General features: G+C 41.5%; 1 protein-coding gene across 1 annotated transcript in view; it reads right to left on the bottom strand.

Moving 5' to 3' along the window:
• The window catches only part of ANKS1A (ankyrin repeat and sterile alpha motif domain containing 1A), a 141344-nt gene extending 129335 nt beyond the window's left edge, over positions 1-12009 (bottom strand). The window contains exon 1 of the mRNA XM_056867497.1: positions 11812-12009. Within this exon, the coding sequence (XP_056723475.1) occupies positions 11812-11996 (185 nt within the window). The 5' untranslated portion in view covers positions 11997-12009. The remainder of the gene's footprint in view (positions 1-11811) is intronic.
• Between the last annotated feature and the right edge of the window lie 6362 nt (positions 12010-18371).

The following is an 18371-nucleotide window of genomic DNA, read 5'->3' as shown; positions in this document are numbered from 1 at the left end:
TAATATTTCAAGCAAGCAGTTGCAAACCTTAAAACCATGTTTTAATGACATTAAGGTAGGATACTGCAGTGCCATGGGGTTGCCACCGAAAAGCATTTGTAAATTTCAGGTAGTTCAGAAAATGAAGCCAGATTGTTGACTATGGCTGAAAGAGGTGGTCACATTTTGCCAATGCTTAAAGATCCACAGTGATTACCTGTTGGCTTATAGATGTTATTCAAAATGCCGTTTTTGACTTTAAAAGCCCTAAACAATCCGAAGGATCATAGACTTCTGTGTTGACATTATCTGCTGGGGGCATGCTCAGGTGCCTACACTTTCAGAACTAAGGTGAGTAGCTCTGGAGACTGTTTTTCCCCCATAGCACTCCCCCCCCCAACTACGCCAGCCATATAAATCAAGCACCTAAACTTGTTAGCTTTCAGGTGACTTCTCTTACTCACACAGAGGTCTACAAATTGTGGCTTGGCAGCCAACAATTATTTTCTACTTGCCAGCTGTAAAGTCCAGCACAATATTAACTGTGACAAGATCATTCCTAGACTAACCGGACATTACATTTTGTAGATTATAGGACCAGCTAAAGGGAGGTGCCATTCCTTAGTATCAATCAAGTTTTATTTCGATACAATATCAGCTCTGACTAAAAATCAAAGTTAGGTTAAAATAATATAATAAAATAATAAAAGTTGATGATTTTGGGAGGGATGATTTGAAGAAGAGAAGGAAATATCTTCTATGGGGAAAGGTTTTCAATTAGCCGTTTACGAATCCCACTAGACGGGAGGCAAAATTTGGCTACTTGAATGGTTTTCTCCCGAGAGGAGTCTGCTAAGAGAAGGGAAACTTTAGCTTCTTCTGATCTTCCAGGAAAGGACGACAATATGGGGAGAATGTACTGCGATCTTATGTCGTTGTATAAGGAACATTGCAGCAGAACATGTTCTATTGTTTCCACTTTGCAGTGAATTTGTTCCAGCCCTTTCTTTATGAGCTGTTTATTTGATCAATTTGCATGGGCATAATCATTGATGAAAGGGAGTACGGAGATACCTGCCTTCCAGGACAGCTGAAGGTAAGGCACTGAAACGCGCAAAAGTACAGGCCCTTCGATATTTGGATACTTCCAGGAATCCAATGCAGTAAGAAAGCATATGCATTGCATGCAGAAGGTCCCCAGGTTCAGATGATGGCATTCCCAAGTAAAAGTAACTCACAGCAGTGCTGGGAATGACATGTAGTGAAAACTCTGAGACCCAATGCCAATCAGAATAGACAATGCTGGGATAGATCAACAATAATCTAACTCAATATAAGTTATCTTCATATGTTAAAAGCTGCAACCTTATGCAAAGCTAAATTGGAGTAAGTCCTATTGAAACTAGTGGGACTTACGTTTGAGTAAATGTACATAGAATAACTGCATGTCACCAAGTTTCCCTGGCCAATGGATTTGGAAAGGCTTTAGTAAGAAATGAGTAGCAAATCTGAACAACTCTCGACCCTTACTTGCACAAAAGTTGGGGAGGAATGTGATGCTGGATGAGAAGTACTAGGTGGTATCTAGGATACAAAGAAATCAGTTACACAACAGATCAGTGTGGCTCTCTAGGTTAATCTGGCTTTGTCCAGGATGGTTGGCACCTACTAGCTTCACTAATAGGCACCCTAAACAAAAGAAAGCACTTCATCCACTGCTTAAAGACTTGCAGAGCAATCCATGCATGGTTACTCGGCAGTAAGCCTTGAATTTGATGGGGCTTACTCTCAAGTTACTCCCAAATTGTAGCCTTAGGCACACTTATCCAAGAGTAAACACTTATAGAATTAAGCTCAAAATGGAGCATCATCTGGCCCCAGGAAATGTACTTATCAGGATAATAAACATCATAGCTATTGGCATATAGGAGAGTGCTTTTGTAAAAGACTATTCAAGTATGTGGTGGCATTTGAACAGAGATTTTATTTATAGTTATCTTTGTACACTGTAGATTGTTTTTGAAGTACTGTTGTAAGATGACTTTAAAGCCTAACAAGGTATACATTTTTATATCAACATGCAAAAAAAAGGTCTGAACAGAATATTGCCAGAAATTGATTCACACATATATTCTTAACACCATTCCTATTAGCAGTTTTACTTGTCTATATTTCTTGATGAAGTAGTCGTGAGCAACAGTGCAAGATTTTATAAATGGAATAAGATTGTAGTCTATTGCACTGTTTATTGTGTGTATTATCAGTTCTTACTACATTGTAGTGCTGAAATACACTGTTTGCACTACTTATGCTATGTCATATTTATACTGTTTTAGTTTGCATTGGTTTCTGATTTTGTAATCCTAGTTCTATTGCACTGTTGATTAGATACCTTTTGCTGCCTGATTCTTATAGGCGAGCTTGAACCTAACAAATGTTAGCAAAACTAAGAGAGTCTCAATATGATGTACCTTGTTATATATTTTATTTATTTTAAACATTTATCAGCTGCCTTCCTCCCTTGTAGAATTCCAGATGGCTTACAATATAATGATTACAAAAACACCTTAAAACAATAATTTTTTAAAAATTATAAAAACACACAAAAAGTCACAAGATTTAAATTTAAATATAGGTCTAGTTGAGACTCCAGTGGGGGTTACCGCGCTTGTATTCCCAGCGATGTATTAAGAGTTTGAAAACGTTATCAAAAATACTGTTCGAACTTTGTTTGGCCCCTTTAGCTGTGAAGACGTCTTCCAACCATTTATAAGCCGTGGTATCCAAAAACCCATTTAAAGAGGTGTTTTTTATAACATTTTCAAACTCTTAATGCATCGCTGGGAATACAAAGTGCGGTAACCCTGAGTTACCCTGAGCAATCAAATTTGAAGGTGGTTTCTGAATTGCCGTAACTGTAGTTGGCCCAATTTGGATGTGATAGCAAACTATGACTTGTGCAAACCAGGAAAGAGAGGGACAAACCCAGTGCTAAGGGGCAGTGCATGAACTTGCAAGGATGCTCAATCACCAGCCCATGGTTCATCCATGACATCACTACTGTTAACTAAAAACAAAGCCTGGCAATAGGTATGTGCTACATCTGAATAATTCCACTCTCACCTAGAAGCAGAATGAAGGGTGTGTTCACACTTATCTTACTCCCTTTTAAGAGCAGAGTGAGCCACTGCATTCTATTAGTAGATCATTTTTCTGGAAGCCTATCTTAGGAGACGTCCAGTTTTTCTGGCACTAAAACACTATACAAAAACGCTGAGTAAACAATGCACAAGGGAAAGCAAATCTATGCACATTTAACACCTGTGGCACCTCTCATACAATCAAGAACAGCCTGCCCTAGTTAACAACTGTTGCTACATAGGGTGTGGAATATCATATACTTCATCTGGATGAGACGTTAATCACAGTAGCACGGGTACAGTGAAAATGCACCTCTAAAGGAGGGAGGCTTCCTCCTCCTTAGTATAGCCCTCACCATCCACATGACTTTTTGTCCATGCAGATCCTGTGACCCTGGGGATTAATCCTTCCAGGGTGGAAAGGGAAACACATGGAATATCCAAACTCCTTTAATGGCAGATGGCTGGATCCAACCCTATGAATCTATAATCACTGTTTTGGATCTTATACCTTGTTTCCACTTTTCTTTGCCCAATGTGGTGATGGTCCTTCACTGCACAGAATGTTCTTGCATGAGCAGAAGTGCCTATAACTAGAGGAACAGTATACCACAGCACAGGGCCACCTCTGCAAAAGAAACTTGATTACAATAAACTAGGGGCTAAACTGCATAAAATTAGCCAAAGGCCAAACATCTCTACTAGAAATATCCCATTTCAAAATGCAATATTCCATTTGCATGGAATGCTCCTTGTAAAAATGCTCTCAAGCATTTCAGAAAACTAGCATGACCAAAGGGTTCGAGCTCAACACACTATCTAATGTGAGAGTTTGCTGGAATCCACCTGTAATCTTAAATGCGAGAGTCCCAAAGCATACTTGCTATGTGATTTTGCTGAACATGTAGATCATGCTTTAGAAAAACTTTGGCCAATGTGATATAATTGTGTTTTGCAGAATACAACTGAGGATATTTTAGGAGAATGCAAGATCATTTCCCGACTTACAGCTTTAAAATTTTGCAACCATCAACACCACACGCAAACTTCACAGTGAAAAAGCAGAAGTGCCAAAATTCTTCCTACCTACCGAAGGGCACCAATTTGTTAATTCTCTGCAGTTCTTAGGTTTAAACTTATTTAGGAAAGCCCTGAAGGGTTTGTTTATTAAGAGACCAGAAAACGGTTCTATTTATTAAAAAATATATTTGTATCCTGACTGTCAGTCTGTTAGAACAAAGTTTCAACATGCATATCACCATAGCAGCAGAATATAAATTAATTTCTCCATTAAAAGCCCAACAGCTAAACAATTAGTTACAAGCAACAAATATCAGCAAAGCCAATAAAAACAAACAACAGAATAAAAATACTATTTGGTGTACCCAGCCACGGAACAAAAACAAAAGGGTTCAAATTTAAAACAGCATTAAAACTCAAAAACTGGGTGGAAAAGTATGTTTTTGTCTGGCGCCAGAAGCTTAGATCCAGAACTTAAAAAAAAAAAAATTTTGTGGGAAGAACTCTCCAAAGTGTGATGTAGATGCTAGGGAGACCCGGGTTCACATCCCCACTCTGCCATGGAAGCTTGGGCTGGGCCTTGGGCCACTCACACACTTTCAGCCTAACTTATCTCACAGGTTTGCTGTGAGGATAAAATGGATAGGAGAACAATGGAAGTTACAGTGGGTCCCATAGGTGGGGAGAAAAGCAGGGCATAAGTAAATAAAATCAAAGCACTGCAACCAGGAAAGGCGTGCTTCGTGTAATGTCAGAAGGTAGACGCACTATAATGCCCCTCAAGAATTATCAGAATTGGTGGGAAGGCTCAGATGGGAGCAGACAGGTTTTCAGGTACCCTAGTCCCAACCCACCTAAGTTTAAAAGCTAATGGTCAGGGAATGAGCCAGTAGTCAGTGTAGCAAATTTAAAACTGACAAGATACAATGACCATAGCTCATCCCAGTTAGCCGTCTCACTGCTTTATTTTGTAGAAGTTGATGCTTCAGAGATACTCAAAAACGCAGCCATTTAAATGGAATTGCCCCTCTGATTAACAACTCCAGTTTGGCATACTTGACCATAACCATCACAGTCACAACTCATAGCCTGAATGGTCTAAAGCAGATCCTGGCCACTGACAGTGTGTTCCAAACACTGTTAACCTAAGGACACTGTCAGGCTTTAAAATGCCAATCGCTTTTTGAAATGCAAGCCACCAGTAAACTTAACTCTGTGAACCCAAACAGGTTTGATATTGGACTCGTTTTTATTCAGGCAGGTGTATATGATATGGCACAAGAGAAGAGTTTCTTGTTTTTTTAAGTTTTGGGAGTTTCATGAGGCCAATATAAACTCCCTGCATAGATCTAAGACCAAACTGTTGAACATGGTTTCATCTCAATTACAAATGAAACTATACATGCACATAACATTTTGAATAAGCTGCGTATTACGAATACACTGAATGCTTTAATATGCCAGTGTGATGCAATTTGCCACTTGCATAGGAGAAGAAGCAATTGTTAGCATCCAAGTGGCAAAGTACCCTTGAACCTCTTCTCAATATTGAAAAGTTACAATAAAAGAATTGTGCATGCAGACGTAAAATTTCCAGAAATTTTGAAGCCAGGAGGGGGTTCCCCTAAGAAAATAGGATTTTAGAAAAGCAATATATGCAGTACATATTTTTATCAAACCTAAACTACTTCTACTGATTTAACAATATAAAATGGATCATGTATAACTTAGTTAACATAAAATTGTACCATTAGGCATATTTATAGAACTTAAAAGTATAAATGTCTTGGTTTTCTATAAGAAACATTCTAAGTATACCCAACACTTGAGAAAGAGTTCCACCATTAGTCCTTGATTCTACTGTTAATTGCTTGCATAAGTCATTCTGTCTTCTATCTTTCCACAGATTTGGGGGACTGGACTACTGATTATAAAAAGTAAATTCATTAGTAGTTGCAAATATTAGGGTTACAAAATAATTTTATACATAACTTTAGGTGAACTGCGCCGCAGGAACCAGGATAAGAATAAAATCTTTAATAAAAATCACAATAATTTATTATGGGTAACAAGCAGAGACTGGTAAGAGAGTCAGACATAAAGTGAACTAATTCAAATTCTGTTACAGCTGGAGAACCAAATAGCCCATCACCACAGAAGAACACTTAGTGATTCAGCACCCAAAGCACCCGTTTTTCAGTTGTTTCAGACAGGCACTGAATAGATATGGTTGTTCAAGAAATAAGAAATCCAGTGTGGTGTAGTGGTTAGCGTGCAGTGGAACTGGGTGTCAGACTAGGAACTCTACCATGGAAGCTTGCTGGGTGACCTTGGGCAAATCATGCTTTCTCAGCCTGCCTCTGGAGGAGACAATAACAGAAGCTCCTTTGGGATATAAGTAAATAAGCATTTACAAGACTTTATGGGACCCCTACATAAAGGTGACTCCGCAGTGGTCAGTCACACTTCCTGCTGCCTACAGGCCAAAACCAACTTGTTATGTAGACTCTGAAGTTGTAGCTGGAAAAAGAACTCTACTATCTAGATGTCTCATTATTTTTTTTATGTTTAGTGATACTTTCAGGTTCAGGTTCTATAGTCCCTATATGTGTCATCCTTAAAACAGCTTTGTGGGGTAAGAATACAGTAGAATTGGTTCTTGTAGGTTATCCGGAGGCTGTGTGACCGTGGTCTTGGTATTTTCTTTCCTGACCAAGACCACGGTCACACAGACCAGATAACCTACAAGAACCAATGAACTCTGACTGTGAAAGACTTCGTAGTAGAATTTAAGTTTGAAAGTGGTCTGTACAACAAAGCCACCAATACAGTGGATTTTCTGCAGATTTTGCCAAAAACCAAACACAACAGCAATTATACCAATGCATACAAATAAGGAAGCTGTTATATATATATAGACAGAATGCTATCTTTTGACTCCCACTTGCATTCTTTAGCCCCAGTATTTCCTCTACACCACACAACTATATTCTGCCAAGTTTCAGTTTAACCTACAAGGTAAGAGTTTCTTTGGGCCCTCTTGCACTCATTTAGAAACACCTAATTTCAAACTGAAGAATCAGGAAGCCATGAGAAAAGCCACTTTTACATTAATTATGCAAAGGTATCTGAGACGTCTTACTGCTCAAGAATACTTGGTAATTCTTAATTTTTACTACCAATATCAAAACCTATAGAAAAAATCCTTCATTTACAGGTAGCATTCTATGCCAAAGCAATATTAATTTCAATAGCATACCCATAGCAATGTGCCAATTTCAATACACTTGCTAAACAAACAGGAAAAACCCAAGAAGCTGGAGACACCACAACCTAAGACAGGAAATAACTACTATAACAACAGATCTGCAACAAGGACCAATATTTAATATTACATGCTTTGGCCCAGCCACAACATAGCAAAGCAACAAAATCACACAGCAGTCATGCATGCATTCTTTCCAAAGGACTGTAATCATCTGGAAATCCTCATCCCATCTCAACAAGCGAGCATATCAAGATTCATGTCCCTTCTGTAAATACACCAAATGATGAACTGTATCTACAGTCATGAAGATCAAACGTAACCCTTTTCTATTCAATCTCAATTGAAGGTTTCTTTTGCTCTTGCTTAAAAGACCCAAATCAAACCAGCATATTGAAAACTCTTCCCTTCTTCCAGCAATACATACAGCTCATTCTGGGGAACCTAGATCAACTCTGGTTGTTGCTTAACATTTTCCTAAGCAGCATTCTAGTATCTTAGAGGAAGTGTGAGCTTACAATAGCCCTACTGTTTGGATATCACACATAACAGAGGTATTTGGTTTAGAATCACCTGAGATTACATTAGGAAGTTCAACAAACTAATTTACCATTTATGGTGGTCGGGCCAGATTCCCCAACATAATAAAAACTCCAGTTCTCTCTGAAATAGATCAGTTTTCCGTTTCCAGCCCAATAACTTCAAGCAATTCCATCCTTCCAGATATTCAATCATGCTTCCAAACAGGATATGCTACATGCCAACTCACAGACTCTAACCAATTCCAAGAAGCATGCATTTAACTTCAAATACACACAAGCTCTCCTAATGAGTCCAATGGTTTACTCACATCCATCGTTTGTAGGGCCTTGGCTTGTACCACAGGATGACGAAATATGTGCGCTTAAGATATTGGAAACTGAGGAAAGTCACACAGGGGTCTATTAAGGCCTTTGGAAAACTGTTGTTTCACAAAGAAGTCACTAATACCTGTACAGTACTTAAAAGAACAAATCAAAGCTCAATAGTGGTTTGGATCTTAGCTGGTAACATGTCTGGTGTGCAAACAGTATCACACATTAATTGTACTTCACCAGGTATAGAAAGTACCATGCTGCAAGTGCACACCTTTTTGTCTACTTTGGAGAACACATATTTAAACACCTGGGTCCAAATATTTAAAAGCCATGTTGAGCATCACTTGTCTTCTCCCAACTTGGCTTCAGTGGTCAGCCCCTGCTCTCCACCACACTTGGGAAATGGAGAAAGGGTGTACTGAAATGGCACCTGATGTTATCCTCCCCTTTGGAAGGACTTCAAAGCTTTAACAAAGTTTAGTGTGCCATAGGGTAAGAATCATTCCTCTACTCCCTCAAGGGAAGCAACACACACAATATTTGGCTGTCTCCTAATGCCTATAATTTACTATTTAGGACAATAGTAGCTTTCTTCACTTTTCAGAAAGACATCACACTGGCTCCCAGCCACTAGGCATTGAAACACAGCCGCCTACCTGAGAGGGTCAGCAAGAATAGATGAAGCCTTACTTGACTATAACTTACAAAAGGATCCTGAAATTTACTTAATGTCTGTTCACTCACCCTGTCTTAATCACAGAAAGATAGATATGTCACAACCATTATGGGCAGCATTTTGTGACAGGAGCCATACAAAAGAAACCTTGAGAAATTAAACAAGTAACCATTTAGCTTTAAAAGGGCAGGACAGTAGAGGGAGAAACACTAAAAACATCTACAGCTTGTTACTAAAATTTACTTCCTTTGTTGGCAAACTAGAAAGCACCCAATATATTACCAATTGTAAAGAAGGATCCAGGGACAGCCAATAAATTAAAGGCCAGTGGGCATACTGTGGAAAGCATTATTAAATATAAAATAACTAAGCATGTAGAAATAAAAACATTGAGACAAAATCAGCAAAGAACAAGGGAAAACAAGGAAAGGGAAGTCCCACCTCACTAATAGTTTGGAATTCTTTGGGAATATTAACAAGCACATGAATGTGATGATTGATAGAAACTGGGTTGAACTTACACCCAGTTTGCAGAAATGATTTCGCTACCTCCCTTTCTCCACTGCAGCCCCCTGAAAATGGGACCTCGCACATGTGCAGCACAGGAGGAAACAGCAAAAATCATGCTCTCCCCACATGAATCAAAGAAGAACTTGCACAAGGGGGGGATCTCCCAATGATCTCTTCCAGTTGCCTATTGTGCTGTCTCCCACATTGTCCTCAAGGGTCCTACAATTCTCTAGAAGGGCTTTTCAAGGGCTGCAGTAGAGAAAGGGAGGTGAAAAAACACTGTCCAAATGTGCCATGTTTGTGATAGAACATTATATACCTGAACTTCCAAAAACTCTTCACTAAAGTCTTCTAAATGAAACTCAGTCATCAGGTGGGAGAAAATATGATTAATGGGAAGCAGTGACTATAGGAGTATGTGGTCAGTTTTCACAACAAACAGAAGCAAAGACGTTCCCAAGAAACTCATATTGGAATTAATGCTATTTAATGTTCTTAAATGATCAAGAGGAAGGATGAACAGTAAAATAGCTGTATCTGAGGAAAACGTCAAAGCATTCAGGATCCTTCCAAATTGTGTAACTGGAAAACAAAATGGCAAATTGTGTCAAGTGATAAATGTTGAGGCAAGAAATTAGCTTCACGTACACATTAATAAGAGTCTAAAATGGCAGAGACTAACCAAGAAAGAGATCTTTCTTGATGGACACCTGATTTATTTCTTCAGTGCCTTTTTGTATTCCACCCTCTTCCAAACAGCTCAGCTCCAAACACAGATAAATCTTCCCTCCTCCATTTTATTCCAGCAATCCAGATTAGGCTGAGAGAGTATGACAGGCCCAAGATCACCCTAGCAAGTTTAGTGGCACACAGGAATTTGAACCCAGGTCTCCGTGGTCTTTCTCCAATGTTCTAATCTTTACCCCATAGTGGCTCTCATGCTGCAGAAGCTATGCTACTGGGAAGAAAATCCACACTTCTGGGAACAGTACAGTACACTATAATTTACTAATCCTCCTTCCAGTTTATGTTTTGCTTAATTGTTATTTATAATTGTTTTAAACATACATTTTTTAAAGTTGGTTTTAATGTTTTAATTTTTCACCACCTTGGGAACCCTGAGTTGGGTGGAAAGGTGGCATAGGCATTTTAAATATAGCGCAATGGCTGTCCACTTTTTCAGAACTGGGAGTCACATTTAATCCTAAACCATCAAAGCAGATCCATTTAATTGTATGAATCTGCCCTTCTTTGCATACAAACTCAACCCTCCTCCCAAATACTCTTTCTTGCCTCTTAAGGTTCTTTTAAAATGGTTTTGCCACTTGGGGCAAAAGCTATAAAGCAGTTCTGAGAAAAGACCAGCAATGCCTACATGGAATCAGTCCTGTCTAATAACACAACTACTTGCCATAACAAGAGCCATAACTTGGTTGAACCACGAGAATGGGAGGCATGGACAACATATTGTGTAACTGAACTTAAATTGGGAAATATTAAGGGATATGAATTGATCTAATTCAAAATGTTTGGAGTAATTAAATTACCAAAGTTAAACTGTATTGTAGGTTTGACAGATTTGGTTTATTATAATGAATTAGAACTGAATACAAAGAGAGAAACATGGATATTAAAGGGACTGAGGAGGGGAGAGGGGAAGTTAATTATATACACTTGCTTAGAGAGAAGATAGAACTTTTTTACATTATGTACTTTGTGAATTGGAAAATAATTAAGATTGTAAATTAATCTGAACATAATAATAATAATAAATTTTAAAAAAACTTGGTTGAACCAGTATTCATAAAAGAAACTTTTGTTTTACAAAGGACTCTTTACGCTAACACAGACAGGTGTTAGCCACACGCCAACCTAAACGCACGTGATAGTCTCCTAAAAGAAAACCTTGCGCAAATGAACTCCCCCAGCGAATGCCTCTGCCTAGCAAAAGAACCTCAGTTCACCGGTTGCATGCCACTTGCTGCAGGAAACCCGGAAGCCCAGAAACAGCCAAGCCAACTGCACACCCACAGCCCTCCAAACACCCCGTAGTAACTCCGCACTCCTATTTGCACCGTGGTGGTTTTTTGTTTTTTTAAGCCTGCAGCATAAGACGCCGCCGTAGGCTCCGGACACTCCACGACACCTCAGGGCACCCAACTCGGCCGCCCGGCCCTCTGCCTCGCCTGGGGCTCGCGCGCCTTCGGGAGGCGGGCAGGCGCTGCCCACGAGCAACCGCGCCTCGAGGACCGCGGGCGAGACACGCCCCCGCCGGCCGCCTCAGGGCCAGCGCACAGGCACCGGCCTCCCCTCCGCCCGGACGCCCTCAGACACCCACAGCCACACCCCTGGCGAGGAGCTTACCTGAGGAGGCTGGAAAGCGGGTGCCCGCCGCCGCCGCCGCCTCCCCCGCCGCCGCCTCCCCCGGAGGACCCGGAGCCGCCGCCAGACCCGAAGCCCGAGCTGAGGCGCTTGCCCGACAGCAGCTTCTCCACCGCGGGCAGGTTCCCGGTGCGGGAGGCCTCCAGCAGCTCCTGTTCTTTCCCCATGGCCCGGGCTCCGCCGGGGAAGCCAGCCTGCCTGCCCACCCACCACCTCCACTACTCCTTGGCTGCCGCCGCCGCCGCTCCCCTCAGCCGGCGCGTCCTTCCGGGGCGGGGCCAAGGAGACCACGCCCCCTCCCCGGGCTGCCACTGCCCCCGGTCGGCGAGGGAAGCGGCGGGGTTGCGCGGGCGGGTCTCGTCCTTGCCGCCTTATGAGGTCAGGCGAGGAGACGGTAGGACTTCCCGACAGCGTAGCCCGGGGGGATCCCGTCACGTTTGGTCCTCTGCCAAAAAGACAATGGGAAAGGGCCGCTCCGGTACCGCAAGCGATTGCTCCAGCCAGGAAAGGACGTGTTTGCTTCATCCAGAGCGACAAAGTCCAGCAGCGTCCCTTAAGGACAAAGGAGATTAGAATCTTCATGTTGTAGATCAGCCTTTATTGAGTAGAAAAGGGCCAGAGTCCAGTAGCACCTTAAAGACTAACCAGAATATTTTCTGGTAGTGTATGAGCTTTCGTGAGCCACAGCTCACTTCGTGAAAGCTCATACCCTACCAGAAAATATTCTGGTTAGTCTTTAAGGTGCTACTGGACTCTGGCCCTTTTCTACTACTGCAGACAGACTAACACGGCTACCCACTGTGAACTAGCCTGCATTGAGGTTGCAAAGTAGAGAGCCTGCGCCCAGGTACTGTTGCCACGTGTTGGGCAGCTGCAGATGAGTGGGGCGCAGCTGCCGCAGATAACGGACAGACCGACATAACGTACGATGGTCTCTGGGCGATTTACTTCTCCGATTCTGCTTTTCCGTGTAGAAGTGCTGAAAGGCGTGAAACAATCGTTACGACAAGCTCATAGGTCGCCACCTCTGGCTCTCTTGTGCGTTTAACCCTGGCATCGTGGAATGGGAAGGCGGGAGGGATTAAACCCTCAAGAGAATGGTTAGTGCTGAAGGCGTATTGCAGAGCTCGTCTTTCCGGTAACGCAGCCCTCTCTCCAGACACAGTAGATCACATGAGGGGGGGGGGGGTTAGAAACATTCCGGAGACAGACAAACCCAGCAGACTTGACTCTTGAATGTAAAGTATTCACAGCTGTAGAATCATACAGTTGGAAGGGACCACCAGAGTCATCTAGTCAACCCCCTGCACAACGCAGGAAATCCACAACTACCTCCCCCACCCCAGTGACCCCTACTCCATGCCCAGAAGATGGCCAAGATGCCCTGTAGTTAAAGCAAACACTGTGGCAGATGTAGTGGTGTCTTTGCAATATTCATATGGGCAGGGTTTAGTTTATAATTCAGAGTAAGAGTAACAGGTCATTCAAAAAAAAAATTTCCTGGTTAAAGAATCACAAGTGGCAGGACTAGATAAGATGCCTGGAACAGTTGTCACTGGATAGCAGCTGACAGAACAGGTAATTGAAGAAGAAGAGTTGGTTTGTATATGCCGACTTTCTCTACCACTTAAGGAAGAACCAAACTGGCTTACAATCACCTTCCCTTCCCCACTACCCTGTGAGATAGGTGGGGCTGAGAGAGCTCTAAGAGAGCTGTAACTAGCCCAAGGTCACCCAGCTGGCTTCATGTGTAGGAGTGGGGAAACCAACCCAGTTCACCAGATTAGAGTCCGCCGCTCATGTGGAGGAGTGGGGAATCAAACCCAGTTCTCCAGATTAGAGTCCACCGCTCCAAACCACTGCACCAAGCAGGTGTAGACCGACAGTAAGGCCTATGCCCTTGAACAGTCTCTGTTCACCATTTCCAGCCTCTCAATTTCTATATGTCCTATTAGGCTGTTGTTGGTACATGGTTGTTATTTTATGAGGTGCTCTGGGCACTACCTCTCCCTATGTTGAGCCATGGTGGACCTCTGAAGTGGCCAGCTTTAGCAATGCATATGAGGCAGGGTATGCATTACATGATTGTTGCTAGATATACCAGTGATGAAGGGTAGATGTTCCACATGTGTTTTAGATTATGTGATTATTTCTCTTTGCACCCCTGGTCCAATCTGAACACTTAAAGTGGTTGCCTGCATACTAAAGAAGAGACACATTTCCTCCCACCACATATGTAAATTAACAATTGATGTAGGACCAGGATTAATAACATTGCAAAAAAATTTATAAGTCATATACCAAAAAAAATACTAACTTCCTGAATTCCTGCCTGTTGCATCCATGTAGTTGAAAACGTTATATTCTTAGCTTTAATGTATAAGAACCATGGGAACCGTGCACTAGCCCCAGGTTTCAAAGTACTTTCTGTATGAACATGCCAGGAACACCACAGAGTTTTTAAAAGAAAAGTTACCGGAAATTTCTCTAATGGGGATATGACCAACTGCTAATGAATCTGTGTCAGAACCCCGAAGCAGTAAACAGCCTGGTTTAATTGTAGAAAAGTATAAAGGGCGAGGCCCGTCTCATTGGTGTGATTAAAAGAGAATTAAAAAGCAAGAGATGGATCTGAGAAGAAAACTTTGGACACTAGTCTGCCGGGTCAGTCCAGATGGTTTTCATGCTTCTGTTTACTGTAGTGGCAAATTAGAACCATCTGCAGCTGCCTCCCACCTCCTGTTTTTTCACGGTTAGTTGTGAACTTATTCCACCCACGATGAACATGGCAAAAACATATCCTGGTTTTTAAATGAGGCTTTAACTTAGCAGGCCTTATGCTAATAGCAACCATGGGATCCTATAAGCCTAGCTAAAAGGCCAGTGTGTCCTTGAGTCTCAGCAGTCTTATTTGTGGTCATAGCAGTTGCATTTGATGTTTCCAGTAATTGCCTTAAAGAAGACAGAAGTTCCAGGTAGATGCAAAGAAAAATCTAAAAACAAAGTTCATGTATTAAGACCAACCAAAATGGTCCATGACAGTGTGCAATATGTTTGGGACATGATCTTAAAGTCTTTGAAAGCCATCAAAGAACTGGAAGAGGCCATACAGGCCATCTACTCCAACCCCCTGCCCAATGCAGGATCAGCCTAGAGCATCCCTGACAATGTTCATCCAGCCACTGCTTGAAGACTGCCAAAGAGGGGAGCTCACCACCTCCCTAGGAAGCCAATTCCACTGCTGAACTATTCTCACTGTAAAAAAATTTTTCTTAATGAACAGCCAGTACCTTTCTACCCGTAATTTATGCCCTTTATTGCGAGTCCTATCCTTTGCTGCTGACAGGAACAGCTCCTTGCCCTCCTCTAAGTAACAGCCTTTCAAATAAAGAGAGCAATCATGTTCCCCCTCAACCTCCTCTTTTCCAGACTAAACATTCCCAAGTTCTCAGCCTTTCCTTGTAGAGCTTGGTCTCCAGGCCCCTGGTCATCCTCATCACTCTCCTCTGCACCCACTCCATTCTGTCCACATTCTTCTTGAAGTGAGGCCTCCAGAACTCCACACAGTACTCCAGGTGCAGCCTGATCAATGTGGTCAGTTCTATGCAGGGTGGATTTGATATAAATCACGATTTAAATCACTAGTCAGTAAGACTTGATTTAAATCATGGTTTTCAACATAAAGACTCATTCTTGCTGGTATAATCTTAATATTTACAACCAGATAAAGGTTTCATTTCTAGAATAATAACTTTTCAGATTAGTTTTACAGTTATATCAAAAATTACTGATTTGGTTATACTATTAGAAATATATAGTCCGCCTTGCAATGATTTCATAATTATCTATCTCCAGTTTCATTCAGGCCACTAGGCCTTGCATTTCTGCGTTGCAGTGTTTGCATTTTGCATGCATGCCTGCCTTACCCATAGGTCGAGGAATGTCATTAAAATGTTCCCAGACAGGGTTTATTTTACAGCCTTGCCTGCTGCCGTTATAGATTTTCTCCTCCAGGGAGAAAATAATATGATAAACCTGAGGCTATACACGAAAAAATCCTAAGACTTGTGGAGTATTCTGCTCAAAGGTTTTACCTTTCATTTTTACTACCTGACCCTCCCTCCTCACACATAGCTCCTTGTGCAGATCTATTCCACTCCAAACAATCTTCTATTCGTTCTTGTAGGTTATCCGGGCTGTGTAACCGTGGTCTTGGAATTTTCTTTCCTGACGTTTCGCCAGCAACTGTGGCAGGCATCTTCAGAGTAGTAACACTGAAGGACAGTGTCTCTCAGTGTCAAGGGTGTAGGAAGAGTAATATATAGTCAGAAAGGGGTTGGGTTTGAGCTGAGTATTGTCCTGCAAAAGTATTGTCCTGTAAGTATCAAGATAATGTGCTAATGAGGGTATGGTATGTTAATATGGAACCATTGTATCCTGAAGTGATCTGTTAATGTGTGTAATCCAAAGCTAATCTGTATGGCTATTGTTGAATGTTGTCTTTGTCTGGAGGTTTTTCAGGGCAGGAAGCCAAGCCTTATTCATTCTTAAACTCTCCTCTTTTCTGTTAAAGTTGTGCTGATGTTTATGAATTTCAATGGCTTCTCTGTGCAATCTGACAAAATAGTTGGTAGAATTGTCCAGTCTTTCAGTGTCTTGGAATAAGACCCTGTGTCCTGTTTGTGTCAGTCCATGTTCAGCCACTGCTGATTTCTCAGGTTGGCCAAGTCTGCAGTATCTTTCATGTTCTTTTATCCTTGTTTGTATGCTGCGTTTTGTGGTCCCGATGTAAACTTCTCCACAGCTGCAAGGTATACGATATACTCCTGCAGAGGTGAGGGGGTCTCTTTTGTCTTTTGCTGATCGTAGCATTTGTTGTATTTTCTTGGTGGGTTTAAACACTGTTTGTAGGTTATGTTTTTTCAAAAGTTTCTCCATCCTATCAGTGACTCCTTTAATAAATGGCAAGAAAACCTTTCCTATGGGAGACTGTTTTTCTTGAGTTTTCTGATTTTTGTTTGGTTCAATGGCCCTTCTGATTTCATTCTTGGAGTAGCCGTTTGCTAGCAGTGCGTGATTTAGATGGTTAGTTTCTTCCTTGAGAAACTGTGGTTCACAGATCCGTCTTGCACGGTCCATTAATGTTTTGATTATTCCTCTTTTCTGTCGGGGGTGGTGGTTGGAGTTTTTGTGTAAGTAGCGATCTGTGTGAGTTGGTTTCCGGTAGACCTTGTGACCTAACTGAAGGTTTGATTTACGGATGACAAGGGTATCAAGAAATGGGAGTTTACCCTCAATTTCCTTTTCCATGGTAAACTGAATGTTTGGATGGATATTATTAAGATGGTTTAGAAAGTCCATTAATTTTTCTTCACCATGGCTCCAAATGGTAAATGTATCATCTACGAACCTGAACCAGACTGTAGGTTTGTAAGGTGCTGATTCTAATGCTGTCTTTTCGAAATATTCCATGTAAAAGTTTGCTATTACTGGACTGAGTGGACTTCCCATAGCTACTCCATCAATCTGTTCATAAAATTCTTGATCCCATAGGAAATAACTTGTTGTCAAACAATGGTGAAATAAGGCTGTTATATCTTCTGGAAAAATCTGGTTAATCAATGAGATTGTGTCTTTAACTGGAACCTTGGTAAAGAGGGATACAACATCAAAACTGATTAATATATCCTTTGGATTGAGTCTTAACGGACTGATTTTGTTGATGAAGTGAGTTGAATCTTTGATGTAAGAAGTGGTTTTTCCAATGTGGTCCTGTAGGAGGGTGGTCAAATATTTAGCTAATTCATATGTTGGGGAACCAATGGCACTCACGATGGGTCGGAGTGGAACGGAATCCTTATGAATTTTAGGTAGTCCATATAATCGTGGTGGTTGTGCTTCAGTCTTGCATAGTTTTCTGTGTGTGTCGGGATGAAGAGTGGAATTCTTGATCAGAATGCTAGTTTTCCTGGTAATTTTGCAAGTTGGATCTCGTTTTAGTTTTTTGTATGTGGCAGGGTCCAGAAGTTCCTCAATCTTCTTTTTGTATTCTTCTGTTTTCATGATCACTGTGGCATTGCCTTTGTCAGCTGGTAGAATAATGATTTCTGGATCTGCACTGAGGGTCTTGATGGCGTTTCTCTCCTTGCGTGTTATATTGCTAGCAGGGGGCTTTGCTTTTCGTAGAATTCTTGCTGTTTCTCCTCTTATTTCCTCAGCATCTTCTTCAGGTAGATTACGAATCTGCCATTCGTAATCTACCTGAAGAAGATGCTGAGGAAATAAGAGGAGAAACAGCAAGAATTCTACGAAAAGCAAAGCCCCCTGCTAGCAATATAACACGCAAGGAGAGAAACGCCATCAAGACCCTCAGTGCAGATCCAGAAATCATTATTCTACCAGCTGACAAAGGCAATGCCACAGTGATCATGAAAACAGAAGAATACAAAAAGAAGATTGAGGAACTTCTGGACCCTGCCACATACAAAAAACTAAAACGAGATCCAACTTGCAAAATTACCAGGAAAACTAGCATTCTGATC

This window comes from Euleptes europaea, chromosome 2, assembly GCF_029931775.1.
Source record: "Euleptes europaea isolate rEulEur1 chromosome 2, rEulEur1.hap1, whole genome shotgun sequence".
In the NCBI taxonomy this organism is placed as follows: domain Eukaryota; kingdom Metazoa; phylum Chordata; class Lepidosauria; order Squamata; family Sphaerodactylidae; genus Euleptes; species Euleptes europaea.
Note: the sequence above shows the minus strand (reverse complement) of the source record. Positions and strands in the feature narration are given on the sequence as shown.